This window comes from Clinocottus analis, unplaced genomic scaffold (assembly GCF_023055335.1).
Source record: "Clinocottus analis isolate CAN_PGR_092001 unplaced genomic scaffold, fCliAna1.0.p SCAF_42, whole genome shotgun sequence".
In the NCBI taxonomy this organism is placed as follows: domain Eukaryota; kingdom Metazoa; phylum Chordata; class Actinopteri; order Perciformes; family Cottidae; genus Clinocottus; species Clinocottus analis.
Window position 1 is genome coordinate 875107 of NW_027176176.1, and position 14570 is coordinate 889676.

At 48.1% G+C, this 14570-nt stretch overlaps 1 protein-coding gene across 1 annotated transcript; it reads left to right on the forward strand.

Annotated features, from left to right (window-relative positions):
* The first annotated feature begins 3491 nt into the window (after positions 1 to 3491).
* LOC137801697 (V-set and transmembrane domain-containing protein 2-like protein) lies at positions 3492 to 12889 on the forward strand. The gene is made up of 4 exons (XM_068599051.1): positions 3492 to 3683; positions 10755 to 10924; positions 12192 to 12236; positions 12448 to 12889. Exons 1-4 carry the CDS (start codon positions 3506 to 3508, stop codon positions 12727 to 12729), a joined length of 675 nt encoding a protein of 224 aa, XP_068455152.1. The 5' UTR covers positions 3492 to 3505; the 3' UTR covers positions 12730 to 12889.
* The last annotated feature ends 1681 nt before the right edge of the window (positions 12890 to 14570 follow it).

The window sequence follows — 14570 nt, forward strand, 5'->3', positions numbered from 1 at the left end:
GTATTTTATGCCAAAATATTGTCTGAATGGGGCATGCTGGGTCTTACAATGGGAGCGGGATGATTTCCAAAAGGTTAAACTTTTATTTCATAAAGTTGTATATCTAATATCTTTCCAGTGGTAACTGTGTATGCGGCAGTCCACAAAGTCATATGGACTTTACATATTCAAACTGTCTGGTTTGTGTGTAAGATGTCGGATCCTCAGTGTGTTGTTGTCATAACTTCATAATTGGAACACAACATTTATCAAAAGTACAGTTTTAAAACAAATCGGTGTCTCATTGGACGACCGATCACAGCTTCCTCCATCGCTCCACGTGTGACAAGAAGTCATCATTTCCCCGTGAACATCCAGACTCGTGGCGCCCTCACGACCCCGTGATGGATCTTTATTCATGGCATGTTTCTGTCGCGCCGCGTTATCCTCGGGAGCGAGGCGTGAACGCTGAGGCGGTTAATGTGGCGCGCCGGCTCCTGCAGGGACGCTGGTTCACACCTTCAGCTGAAATTACAGCAGAAGCGAGCAGGAGGAGGTTCAGCGGAGCGCAGCGCCGCCGCCACTGAACCAGGAAATGGCGGCGAGGCTTTTTGCCACGGTGTAATTTTTCCTGAACGGTCAGCGAGGTGACGGAGCAGACAGGCGGTGACGGATGCTGCGGCGCGTGAAAACACTTTCCTCCTGTTGAGAACACGTGTCATGGTGTGTGACGCTCACAGGCCTGACATGGCCTCAGGACATCAGAGCCACAACAGACGCTTTCCTGCAGCTGCAAACCAGGAACACGCTCATGTTGTTTTAAATCATCGCATGAACGTGTTCCCTGTTGAACGTCCTGCGGTTTTAACGCGGTTGCAGTTGCACAGAGTTCTGCATCAGGAGAGGGATGCGCAGCAGAAAGCTTCATTTAAAGCACTTCTCTGAAGCTTCGGCTCACTTTCAATGCACATCGCTCACACACTCCGTCTGAAGTGAGCTCACACTGCTCCGGTCTGCGGCCTCCTCTGAGTGGACCTGGAGGGTCCGTCCTCAGAGAGGAAGCCCTGCACGTCTTCTCCACTCTTTCCACCGCTGGACTCACAGAACAGGTGACGCCTGCTCAAAAGCTCGGCCGTTGCAAAGGAAGTGAGACGGGGTGAGACTCCTCGGGCTTCAGGAGGTGAATCCCTGAAGATGCTTCGAGGATTCAACACAGAAATGATTCAGTCCAGAGTCGGTAAGATCACTGCAGACCCTCACACATATAGACCCTCACACCCTGTAGACCCTCACACCCTGCAGATACCAAGTCATATACAGTGACAGACATTATTACTCATATGCTGCAGGTATTTCCATCTCTAGCTGTGATTTCATTCATATGCTTTCAGAGGATTTCAATAGAATAAAGATCACGAGAACACGTGGAGTTTCCTGCCACACAACAATGATAATACATCATAAACATTTAAATCCAATAGCAAATCCAACATGTGAATATCTTAATGCTGTGTTGGATACAGAGGGATGCGCTCCACATCCTCTGCTGATTGCATCAATCTGCTGAGAGCGCTCTGCTCGCACAGAGCAGCAGGTACAGGAGGGCTGAACGCGTCAAAGCGACCTCAATAAATAATGGATGTCAGGAAGCGTCTCTGGAAGCTGTCGGCTTTGAAATCTACTCCCCGGTGGAGACCCACCGCCGGCTCGCGCCTTTCATTTTACATTTACTGGGTCCTGCTGTATAACCATCACACACACACACACACACACACACACAGCTCATCTGTGGTGGAGCTGTGTGAGGCGCTTGGTGCTGCTCAGACTCCAGGCGGGTGCTGTGTCCGTCTCCAGGCTCACGTCGGCATCCGTCAGCTTCAGTCTGACCCTCGGTCGGGCTGGAGAGCCGCGGTCGACGCCCACAGGAAGGAGCCGAGCATTCAAGAGGAACGACGAGCAGCTTCTCCTGGAGCCGGCACGCAGGCAACACTGTAGCGTTTCCCAAGGACCTTTGAGGTTAACTGGTTTTCTTTTGTGGCCGTGAATCGATTCGGAGCTCTTCAAAAGGAGCTGAATCCGTCTGATATGTGAGGGAGCTTCTCGCTGTGGATGTCTAGATGTCTAGATGTCTAGATGTCTAGATGTCGAGATGTCTAGATGTCCCCAAACAAATCATGTCCCTGCATTGCTGACAGGCAGAAGACAGAAGGGGCCTCGCAATGAAACACCTCATTAACGTCGGAGCAACCTGGATTCCACGACCTCACGTCATTCCTAATTCAGCTAATATAAACCCGGGAGATTAAAAATGTATAAAGATGTTCAAACGTGAATGAGAAACTTCCCAGAAAGTCTGAATGGCATGCTGCGAGCTCCACGTGTGGCTCCTGCACAGATGGATCAAAGTCAGTGGGATACATAGCTCTCTCCCTCGGATGATAATGAATTACACACTCAAGACAAAACAAATGCGTGTGCAGGCAGCGCGCCTCTATAAGCAGACGCAGAGCAGCAGCAGCATGTCCTCACCGCTTCACCTTGTCCAAAACTGTTTGAAAGATGAAAGGAATCAGCAGCATTTCTATAAAGAAAGAGCATTTGAGACACGAAGAGGACATAGAGAGGACAGAGAGGACATAGAGAGGACATAGAGAGGACATAGAGAGGACATAGGACATAGAGAGGACATAGAGAGGACATAGAGAGGACAGAGAGGACATAGAGGACAGAGAGAGAGGACATAGAGAGTACATAGAGGACATAGAGAGGACATAGAGAGGATAGAGAGGACATAGAGAGGATAGAGAGAGGACATAGAGGATAGAGAGAGGACAGAGAGAGGACATAGAGAGGATAGAGAGAGGACATAAAGTGGACATAGAGGACATAGAGAGGACATATACAGGATATAGAGAGGACATAGGACATAGAGAGGACATAGAGAGAATAGAGAGAGGACAGAGAGAGGACATAGAGGACATAGAGAGGACATAGAGGACATGGAGAGGACATAGAGAGGACATAGGACATAGAGAGGACATAGAGAGGACAGAGCGTCCTCACGGCCTCACTCTGAGGTGAGCGTTGTCCTTCAGCAGGTGAACGCCTGCTGGCAGAAGGACGCTGAGGCTTGTTGAGGGAACCAGTGAGATTCTAACACTGTGCACACACACACACACACACACACACACACACACACACACACACACACACACACACACACACACACACATTTGAATAGTGATTATAGATTAAAGGACATAAAGTAAAGTGCTTCTAAACATGTCCTTGGATGAGAGGAACAGGAAGTCAAACTGGGTTCCAGCTCTGAGTGAACACGTGTGATCATTAAACACAAAAAGGTGCAAAAAGTGGAACAACTCCGCCAGATCCCTCCGCCTGATTGACTCTGCGCGTGAGCCGCTGCACCTGCCGGCACGCCGCGTCTCCCTCCGCCGCCGCCGCGTCTCCTCCTCCCGCAGAGCCGCGTCTCCTCCTCCCGCAGTTCTCAGCTGCTGTCTGCGGGATGAGCGACCCCGCGCGCCGGCTCACGAGACGTTCCTCTCTGCGCGAGACAGCCGCTGGAGCGATGCGCGCCTTCGCGGCCGTGATGAGCCTCGTGCAGTGCGCGGGACTTTCCGTCCAACTTCACGCGGCTCTCAGCGGCGGACAAGCGGAGCTGCAGAACCACGTCTCTGGGAACGGCAAGTTGTTTACGCGTTGTTGTTTGTCTGTTGTTGTTGTTTACGTGTGTGTGTGTTGGAGCGGACTGGAGGAAGACGCTCCGCTATGTGTTGTGGAAGAGGAGGGCGGGGCTCATGGCTGTTGTGAAGTGTATTCTGGTTGTTGTGTCGTTGTGTGCATGTGGACTAGAGTGCAGTTTACGTGATATCTTGATAAGATGATTTGGGGTTAATTCAACTTCAACTTATGAATATTCTATCACGTGAAAGTGGTTGAATGTAGGCTGTTTTTTTTTACATTTTAAGTGACAGGAAGATGACTTTTCCTCACTTCTAAAGAGCTGGAGACACATTGAACCCTCATGAGAAGTTGATCAGGAATGAGTTCCAACAACCTGTTTGTTGCACGAAGCTGCAGCTTGTCAGGCTTTTCCTTCAAGGTTTTATTGTGCTTCATGATTGAACTCTTAGCCTCATAACCACAACCTCACAGATGTGACTCTGACAATAATAATGGTTTAAATGTCAGTCTTCAAAAGTATAATGATGTCATGATCCAATAAACACACTAGCATTCTTTAAAGTGTTTCCATGGACCAGACCAACAGTTCAGTGGGACTACTTTCTCAATTCAACACGCTGAGCAGATCAAATTAATTTATGGTTACAAACACAAGACCCAAGGTTGACACAATGCAAGCCTCCAGGAACCACAACGCAGAACCGGAAAGCCTTCAGGGCTTCACAGACAAATTACAGCTCCTGAAGGCAGCAATGAGAGGATGGAGAGGAGATGTGTGCTGCAGACACGCTTCATGAGGAGGGGAGGAAGCTACTGTAGCGCTGATAGCAGGTTTAATGCTAAGCTGATAGCAGGTTCAATATTAATCTGATACCAGGTTTAATACTAAGCTAAAAGCAGGTTTAATACTAAGCTAAAAGCAGGTTTAATACTAAGCTGATACCAGGTTTAATACTAAGCTGATAGCAGGTTCAATACTAAGCTGATACCAGGTTTAATATTAATCTGATAGCAGTTTCAATATTAATCTGATACCAGGTTTAATATTCAGAGTTTCTTGTTGGAACAAACATCCTGGTGAGTCTGTTGTTGCTCAATACTCGACCGCAGGCTGCATTAGATTTCTTTAGAGTGGTTTGTTTGTGGTGAGCTGTATTGGAGGCTGATGCATCAGTGTTATTCTATGAAACTCAAACAGTTTGCTGTGAGACATTGTTGTCTTTTAATTAAGGCAAGGAGGACCAACTCAAATATTAATGAGCTCTCTGGATGAAATGAAAGGGTGTTAGAAGAATTAACGGGAGGATTCAAACCCAATTACACGACAGTGAAGCTCACATTGTTGTATAGACTTTCCTGAAAACACTTGTTTTGAGTGACTGATTCCAGATGTGCATGCTGCAGGTGAGGTTATCCTTCACTATGCATGCTGCAGGTGAGGTTATCCTTCACTATGCATGCTGCAGGTGAAGTTATTCTTCAGTGTGCATGCTGCAGGTGAAGTTATCCTTCAGTGTGCATGCTGCAGGTGAGGTTATTCTTCAGTGTGCATGCTGCAGGTGAGGTTATCCTTCACTATTCATGCTGCAGGTGAGGTTATCCTTCAGTATGCATGCTGCAGGTGAGGTCATCCTTCACCATGCATGCTGCAGGTGAGGTTATCCTTCAGTATGCATGCTGCAGGTGAGGTTATCCTTCAGTATGCATGCTGCAGGTGAGGTTATCCTTCAGTGTGCATGCTGCAGGTGAGGTTATCCTTCAGTATGCATGCTGCAGGTGAGGTTATCCTTCAGTATGCATGCTGCAGGTGAGGTTATCCTTCAGTGTGCATGCTGCAGGTGAGGTTATCCTTCAGTATGCATGCTGCAGGTGAGGTTATCCTTCAGTATGCATGCTGCAGGTGAGGTTATCCTTACTTGACTTGTCACTTTAAAACTGCTTTCCTTTCCAACCAGTTCTTCTAGAATACATTTCCTGATACATTTGTGTCTCCGTCAGCTCTTTTAAACCTCATTGTGAAGCATTTGTTACCTTCTCCAGCATCTCCAGACACATTTACTGTTGTGTAATTAACTTGTGCGATAACCACTTCATCACGGTGCCTCACAGTTGTCCCTTGAGAGCGCTCTGCTTAGCACGTTAGCTTGAGCTTAATCACCACAAATGAATGCAGCGTGCGGTGCTTTCAGATGGATTGACTGCCTGGGACAGGTTGGAAAATCAATTAGCATTTCTCCCCATGGAGTTAATTAAAATTAGCAATAATCGTTGCGTTGTCTTTCCCGCTGCACGCCTCAGGAGGGAATGCCTCAGGGTGAGGACTCCTTTAACAATCAGGGGAATTACTCTGGAGAAACAAGTGTTTTTAGAAGTTGCTTCAGAAGAAGAAGCAGTGGAAACAGACAGTCCCTGTGGTGAAGTCATCCTGAGTTTGTGTTTTCTTCTTCTTCCTTCAATCGGCTCTTTGATGAATTGCCGAGCAGAGGGGAGCTGATCCGTCATGGAGAGAGACTGCACGCCCTGTTCTGGAGAGGGAAGGTCACATTCAGATCTGACTGATTGGTTTCAGATCAATTCAGTTCAGTTTGTTTTGTAGAGCCCTTAATCACAAATACACATTACCCTCTGAGGGCTTTACAGTCTGTACTCATGACATCCTGTCTCCAGACCTCACATCGGATCAGGAACAACTCCCCAAATAGAGACAGTAAAACCCTTTTTACAGGGAACAAAGGGAAGAAGCTTCATAGAGCAACAGAAGAGGATCCTCTATCAGGATGGAGAGAAGCAACAGATGTCATGTGACCAGAATGAGCAACGGAACAGAGCATTATATTACATAAAGATGACAGAAACTATTCATATAATGAGTAGTATACACATGTACATATACTGACTAGTATACACATGTACATTTAAAGAGTAGTATACACATGGTACATATAATGAGTAGTATACACATGGTACACCATCCATGGGTTGAGAGAGAGAGAGAGAGAGAGAGAGAGAGAGAGAGAGAGAGAGAGAGAGAGAGAGAGAGAGAGAGAGAGAGAGAGAGAGAGAGAGAGAGAGAGAGAGAGAGAGAGAGAGAGAGAGAGAGAGAGAGAGAGAGAGAGAGAGAGAGAGAGAGAGAGAGCTCACCTCGAGGAGGCTGGAGAACATTTTAACGATGTGACACTGTAAAGCTGCTTCCTGTCTGTTCTGACCTGCAGGTGAAACATTTTGTCTGCTCCACTTGTTGAAATCATTGATACGTTTTCCATGGAAAGAAATTAGGATTTAAAAAATACAGTAATAACTATTTTCAATTGTTTTGTCTCGATGCAGAAAAGTGTAAAATTCTTTTGCAGCTCATTGACCAGCGGCGTGTCGGTGACATCTGCACGCATGAGGTCATTGCATACACGTATGAGGTCATTGCATACACGTATGAGGTCATTGCATACACGTATGAGGTCATTGCATACACGTATTGACCTGAAGCTCTTTTATACGACAACATTAACTGCAACAGGACAATAAAACACGGCCCAATGCACTCGGCTGCAAAACATTATGATGGTGTTTGTGTCTGAGTACATGAACACAACTTCTAGTGAAGACTGGAGACAGAGAGCTGCAAACATGAAGCATGGAGCGGTCAGCTGCTGCTGCTCATGAGGGGATGTGATCTACTACCAGCTGATCGCAGCAGGATCAGACGTTTAAAGTGTCCTGAAGGCGTGATTGTGATCCTCATACAGCATTATTGACTGTTTTACTCAAACCCCCAGGGTGCTTATTCTGGTCTGCCGGTGTAATTATGTGTATTTCCACATTTGGTGATGTGTTGCTGCAGCTACTTCCCCCGCTGGACGATGGCTCAGTGAGTCTGTCTGTGACTCACACCTGCAGGTCGACTGATGAGAAAACAACGCTTTAATAAAGCTGCCATATATATTTGAAGGTCTGGTGTTAAAACTATATCTTGTAAACCACAAAGAGCCTTCAAGGCTTCTCCCTGGTTCACTCAGCAAACACACCTCCTTCCCCCCGTTGGTACCTGCATGCACAACTGAAGCTTTGTGAGAGATGAGCTCCTGCAGCAGTTCTTCATCTCAGGAGCTTCTTGTTGGTTCATGCTCCCTCAGGCCTCCCCTGCTTATTAAAGCCGCTCATCACGTGAGTGAACCTCCTCCCTCAGGGCTTCTTTACCTTCACCTTGCTGCTGCTCAGCTGGATTCGGATGTCTCAGTATTTACAGCCAGATACATCTCCATGAATCACTTCTGCTGTTCGGCGCCGGTGGATGTGACTTAAAGGGAAGCGACGAGTTAATGACCCGGATTTTACTTGCTGTGTCCGCCAGGTGGCGACTTCCAGGTGAACGTTGTCCACACGAAGATGTTCTACTCTTCAAGAGCTTTGTCTTTGTGTCCAGTGGCCGCAGCACTTTGACAGAACTGTTTGCTTCAGTGCCGACGTTCCTGAAGCCCAGATTTCATCTCAAGGATGACCTCACAAATTACACCTTACTGCTTTTAAAGAACAGAACCACTGCACATAGTTGTGGTTCAAAGTTCAGATTTCAGGAGGATTGGACTTGAAAATTAACTTTGATTTTGTTCTTTTCATGTGATGTATTGACAATAACAAACTCTATTGAATATGGCAAAGAAAAACAAAGGTTGGTGCGGTCTAAAACCGTAAAACACACACACACACACACACACACACACACACACACACACACACACACACACACAGAGCTGAAAAGATACGCTAATGCTAATTATTACTCTGTAATGTAGTCATCCTCAGGCAGCTGAAGCGGAGAGAGAGAGAGCTTGGAAACACATTTGTTTGTTTATTTGACAGAAAATATGTGAAAACAAGTGTTGATGAGGCTTTACTCCAAAATAAAATCAATACATCCAGAGGATGTTGCAGGGAGTCAGACATGTACTGTCCTCTCCTCCTCTGTGTGTGTGTGTGTGTGTGTGTGTGTGTGTGTGTGTGTGTGTGTGTGTGTGTGTGTGTGTGTGTGTGTGTGTGTGTGTGTGTGTGTGTGTGATAATTGGATGCGCTCCTTTCTTCGTGTAGGGACACGCTGCTTAGTGACTGAAAACATGCAACAGAAACACACCGCAGCACCTTTATGTGACACACACACACACACACACACACACACACACACACACACACACACACACACACACACACACACACACAGAGTGAGTCTCCCAGGATGCTGAACACCTGCCAGAGCCAGTGGGCTCGGCTCCAGGAGATGAAGTGAGCCACTGATAGCTGGAAGCATCTCTTTACAGCACACACACACACACACACACACACACACACACACACACACACACACACACACACACACACACACAGATTGCCCACTCAGCCGCAGAGAGGAGGAAACAGAACTGGATTAGAGGAGCGCTCAGCAGGATGGAGTGGAAGCAGCAACCTCTAATGGGGAAAGTAGGAAAGGGGGGTGGGATGTGGGGTTGAGGGTGGGGGGGGTGGGGGGGGGGGGGTGAGGGGGTGAGGGTGGGGGGGGTGAGGGGGGTCTCAGGGTCCACAACGAGAGGGGAGACTTGTGGGAGATGTTACTGAGAGAGAGCTGAGGATTTAAACAAGAAAGGAAGAGGTGGTTGTGTGAGACGACCTCTCAGCTCTGGACTCATGTTCAGGACTCGTTGAGATCTCCTTGACTGGACTTTGACTCTCGCTGGTTTTCTGCCGATTTCAAGATAATTATTTAACAAACAATGACATAAATAGTTGATAATATCAATCAAATTTAGTCAAACACAATTTGGTGCTGTAATATTTCCTCAATAGTCTCATTTATAATGAACGTGAGACTAATTGACAGGATGCAGAGACTCATGAGTAGAGAATGTAGGTCATATATGTATTTATGTATTTATATAAGATCAATGCACAGCTGCTCAGATGATATACATGCATTATACTTCCATATGCACTATATTAATGAGATAGAAGGGTCGATACCGTGTGAATATTGACTATGATGAGTTTATATTTCATTGTATATAAACAGTTTGTCTTGAGTCTTTGTGCAGAAGCTGCTGTTATGCTCTGTTTTCAATGCCAGCCTCATGTTACTGTGGAAGTGAATAGTTTCCATCACCCTGTCATCCTGGTGAAGCTTTCCTTCATTGAGTTTCATCCGTTACGTCCTGCTTCTCTCATCCATCCTTCCTCCTGCGTCTCAGGGAGTTTCAGGAGAGCTGAACGTCTTCATGGAGACGTTTCCTGCTTCCTCCTCCAGGAGGCGCTTCAGCAACCAGCACGCCGCACGAGTCACATGGGATGTCTGACTTTGACTTATTGACCGTTACAGGAAGCCAAACAGAGGAGAATGATGTTCTCTGTGTGTGTGTGTGTGTGTGTGTGTGTGTGTGTGTGTGTGTGTGTGTGTGTGTGTGTGTGTGTGTGGGATTAAAGTGTTATGACACTTCTAGATTACTTCTCAGGTTCAGCGTTGAGCTCAGCTGCTGCTCCATCAGAGGAAGGATTCAAACATTTTAATAGCATCTTATCTCCGTCTGCACTCGTGAGCTCGTGACCACAGTTTCTGCAGAAAGACTCACGCTGCAGACGCAGAACGCTGCAGACGCAGAACGCCGCAGACGCAGAACGCCGCAGACGCAGAACGCTGCAGACGCAGAACGCTGCAGACGCAGAACGCCGCAGACGCAGAACGCCGCAGACGCAGAACGCCGCAGACGCAGAACGCCGCAGACGCAGAACGCCGCAGACGCAGAACGCCGCAGACGCAGAACGCCGCAGACGCAGAACGCTTCAGACGCAGAACGCCTCAGACGCAGAACGCCTCAGACGCAGAACGCCTCAGACGCAGAACGCCTCAGACGCAGAACGCTTTCACCTCCGTTGGTTGAGGTGAAAGCGACTCTGGCGGCTCGCTGCTCTGGTGTTTTGCTCTGGGAGGTCTGTGAGCTCCCAGAGCGACGGACATCTTTCAGGGTTTTGTGCTTCTGTCGCTTCAGATCAGAGGTTTCTCTAAACGTCGCTGTCGTTGTCTCCTCTCGCAGCGCTCTTCACGGAGGTGCCGCGTGACGTCCGGACGCAGAGCGGCGCGGACGTGGAGATGGCGTGCTCCTTCCGGGGGGCGGGCTCTCCGTCCTACCTGCTGGAGATCCAGTGGTGGTACATCAAGGAGCTCCGGGACCAGCAGGAGAGCACGGACCAGACCAGCAACAGCGTGAGCGTTCAGTCTCAGATGGGCAGGACAAGATGAGATAATCCTTCACTAGTCCCTCAGTGGGGAGATTACAGGATTACAGGATGCTCGTGTCGCTGCGGGGGAAGAGCTTCTGTTTCTGTTGTGAGCGACATCCCAACAGGATGCTAGCTGTGACGAGAGGATTCACAATAAAGAGGCAACTGTGTATATACTATGAACACCAATAAAACACAGTAAACAACACATAATGAATCATGACATAACCAGAATAACACATGATGGATGACGCAGGGGTCCAGAGCTCAGTACTCTGGATTATACATCATGAACACAGTGAAACACTCACACACCAAAAGAACAACATCAAGAACGTTCAAGCCCGACAGTAATCCTACAAGGCTCTGCCTCGTCTCCTGGCTTCATGTCTCATGTTCTCTTTCTGTGTGTTGCTCGTGGTTTAAAAGATTACCTTTCAGCTTTTTATCCTACAAGACAACATGTGAAGTTTCCAGTAAAACAAGACAATATGGAACCAATGCCCTTCATCTTTGAGCTGCGTTTGGTTGCATGACGGTCATAACATCCTCCATGACAGATATTGTCTCATGAAGAGAGTTTTACTTCTCTCAGGAACCACAGCGTGAACATTTCTTTTGTTTAATCTGTTCAGTAGATTCACAAAGTCCATTTCCTGTCGCACCATTTCTGTTTTTAGCTCATGAATGTTTCTGGACAGAAGTGACTGAACTGGCGCTCGCTGCGCGGCAGCAGGGGGAAGTTGCAGGAACCCTCTGGCACGGAAACCAAGGGATAATTGCTGATTAGCATTCTCCAGCTCTGAGGGAACAGGTTGACTCTCCCGTCATGGAGGAACTCGGCTCCCCTGTTGTGCCTCCAGACGCCATAATTGGCACTGAGAAATAAATAGATTTTCAAAATCTCTGTCTGCCGCATGCATAATTCATACCTATACCCAAAAGAATAGCTCTGTGCCTCCGCATGCACACTCACACACACTCTCCTGCAGAGGCTTACGTGCTGGGGTGCAGAGAGTGTGCTCACACACACACACACACATCTAAACACGCACAAATCAGCATGCGCACCCACGCACACTGTACATGAAGCTCAGCCACCAGAGAGGAAATGGGAACAACAGGGACGGCTTTTAAAGAAAGAAACGCCGAAAACATCAAACGTCTTTGTCCACAGCAGCGTTTTGCTTTGTGAGATGTTTTTAGAAATGTGCCTGTGTTGCTAATGCATCATCCATGTTTCTGTGCAGGTCGCCCCCCTGGAGGAAACTTCCAAAGACGCCACCAAAATTAGTGTGAGTTTGATCCTGGTCAACAGCGAGCACAACAAAGACCACAGCGCCAGAGAAAACCAGCTGATCTGTATCTCAGTTCAATGAATATGAGAGACATGCGAGCTTCTCTTCAGATGATCCTGTAGCCCATGAGCATGCTGAAGGAGTCAGGACGTTACTGCATGCTGGCGTCCGGCTTCAGGTGAGAAACTTCCTGTCTCGTCTCCATCAGGTGGTGAAAGTCGCCGGCAGCAACATCTCCCACAAGCTGCGTCTGTCCAGCGTCAAGCCGGCGGACGAGGGCACGTACGAGTGCCGCGTCGTCGACTTCAGCGGCGGCGTGGCGCAGCGTCACCGCGTGCGCGCCCGCCTGCAGGTGGCGCCGGAGAGGAGCCCGGAGCCGCATGGCTTCACGCTGCAGGGGAGCCCCTCCCCCCCCCACCAGACAGAGGGCCGCCAGCTGAAGAGGAGGTCAGCGAGCAGCACTGACTGCAATGAGAGCTGTGGGCTGTAGACCCTCTATATGTCCACGACCTCCAGAGATAGAGCACTTCATCAGCTCTAGAGGGTCTTCATCAGCTCTAGAGGGTCATCATCAGCTCTAGAGGGTCATCATCAGTCTGTAGAGGGACTTCATCAGCTCTAGAGGGACTTCATCAGCTCTAGAGGGACTTCATCAGCTCTAGAGGGTCTTCATCAGCTCTAGAGGGTCATCATCAGTCTGTAGAGGGTCTTCATCAGCTCTAGAGGGACTTCATCAGCTCTAGAGGGACTTCATCAGCTCTAGAGGGACTTCATCAGCTCTAGAGGGTCTTCATCAGCTCTAGAGGGTCATCATCAGTCTGTAGAGGGTCTTCATCAGCTCTAGAGGGTCTTCATCAGTCTCTAGAGGGTCTTCATCAGTCTCTAGAGGGTCTTCATCAGCTCTAGAGGGTCTTCATCAGTCTCTAGAGGGTCTTCATCAGCTCTAGTGGGTCTTCATCAGCTCTAGTGGGTCTTCATCAGCTCTAGAGGGTCTTCATCAGTCTCTAGAGGGTCTTCATCAGCTCTAGAGGGTCTTCATCAGTCTCCAGAGGGTCTTCATCAGTCTCTAGAGGGTCTTCATCAGTCTCCAGAGGGTCTTCATCAGTCTCCAGAGGGTCTTCATCAGCTCTAGAGGGTCTTCATCAGCTCTAGAGGGTCTTCATCAGCTCTAGTGGGTCTTCATCAGCTCTAGAGGGTCTTCATCAGCTCTAGAGGGTCATCATCAGTCTGTAGAGGGACTTCATCAGCTCCAGAGGGTCTTCATCAGCTCTAGAGGGTCTTCATCAGCTCTAGAGGGTCTTCATCAGCTCTAGAGGGTCTTCATCAGCTCTAGAGGGACTTCATCAGCTCTAGAGGGTCTTCATCAGCTCTAGAGGGACTTCATCAGCTCTAGAGGGACTTCATCAGCTCTAGAGGGACTTCATCAGCTCTAGAGGGTCTTCATCAGCTCTAGAGGGTCTTCATCAGCTCCAGAGGGTCTTCATCAGCTCTAGTGGGTCTTCATCAGCTCTAGTGGGTCTTCATCAGCTCTAGAGGGTCTTCATCAGAGAGACTTCATCCTCTGGACGTCGCCACAGACTCGGTCGTCTCTGTATGTTTGTCCTTCATGTTGCTGTCTGGATGCTGGTGAAGGACACACTTTTCTTCTTGACTGTTCATCTGATTGTTTAGTTTAGTTGTGTATGTGCTTCATGTTTATGTTTATGTGAGGCTGCTGCAGTAGTGTCTGTCTGTCTGGACGCTCTCTATGGACAGAACCTCTCACAAAGTTAAAGTTCAGAATTATTACTGAAATACCACAAATACTAAATTAAGCTTCTGTCATTCACATGAGAAGGTTTGAAATTGCAGTTGTTTTACTCTTCACGAGGTTCCCTCTGAGCGTCTGTGCACTGCTTCTTCTCTCCAGACCTCTGTGATAACCTTCTCACAGCGTGACCTGTTGTTCTCTCCACTGTTTGTTGTGAGTGCTGCTGTTTGGTATCGGTTCTGTTCATTACATCTCTTCCAAAGGACTCGGCTCTCTGTCCTCATTCTGGTTTTCACTGTTGTGTTTTTCTACTATTGGCGGCACAAACTCACGTGTTTGTGGATCCGTGTGCGTTGTTAATGTGAACTGTGAGGTTAAATCACACTTTATCTTTACCTGCTGCATGCTGAGGATGTGAGAACGACGTCTTCTGCGTCTCTGAACACTTGAATGTCTGTGTTGCTGTTTCAGAAGCCTCAGTTTAATACCTGCAACTACAGTCTGTGGCCAGAAGAGGGCAGCACTTCCTCTATTGAGGACAATGAACCACACACGCTACAGACACGCTACAGACACGCCAG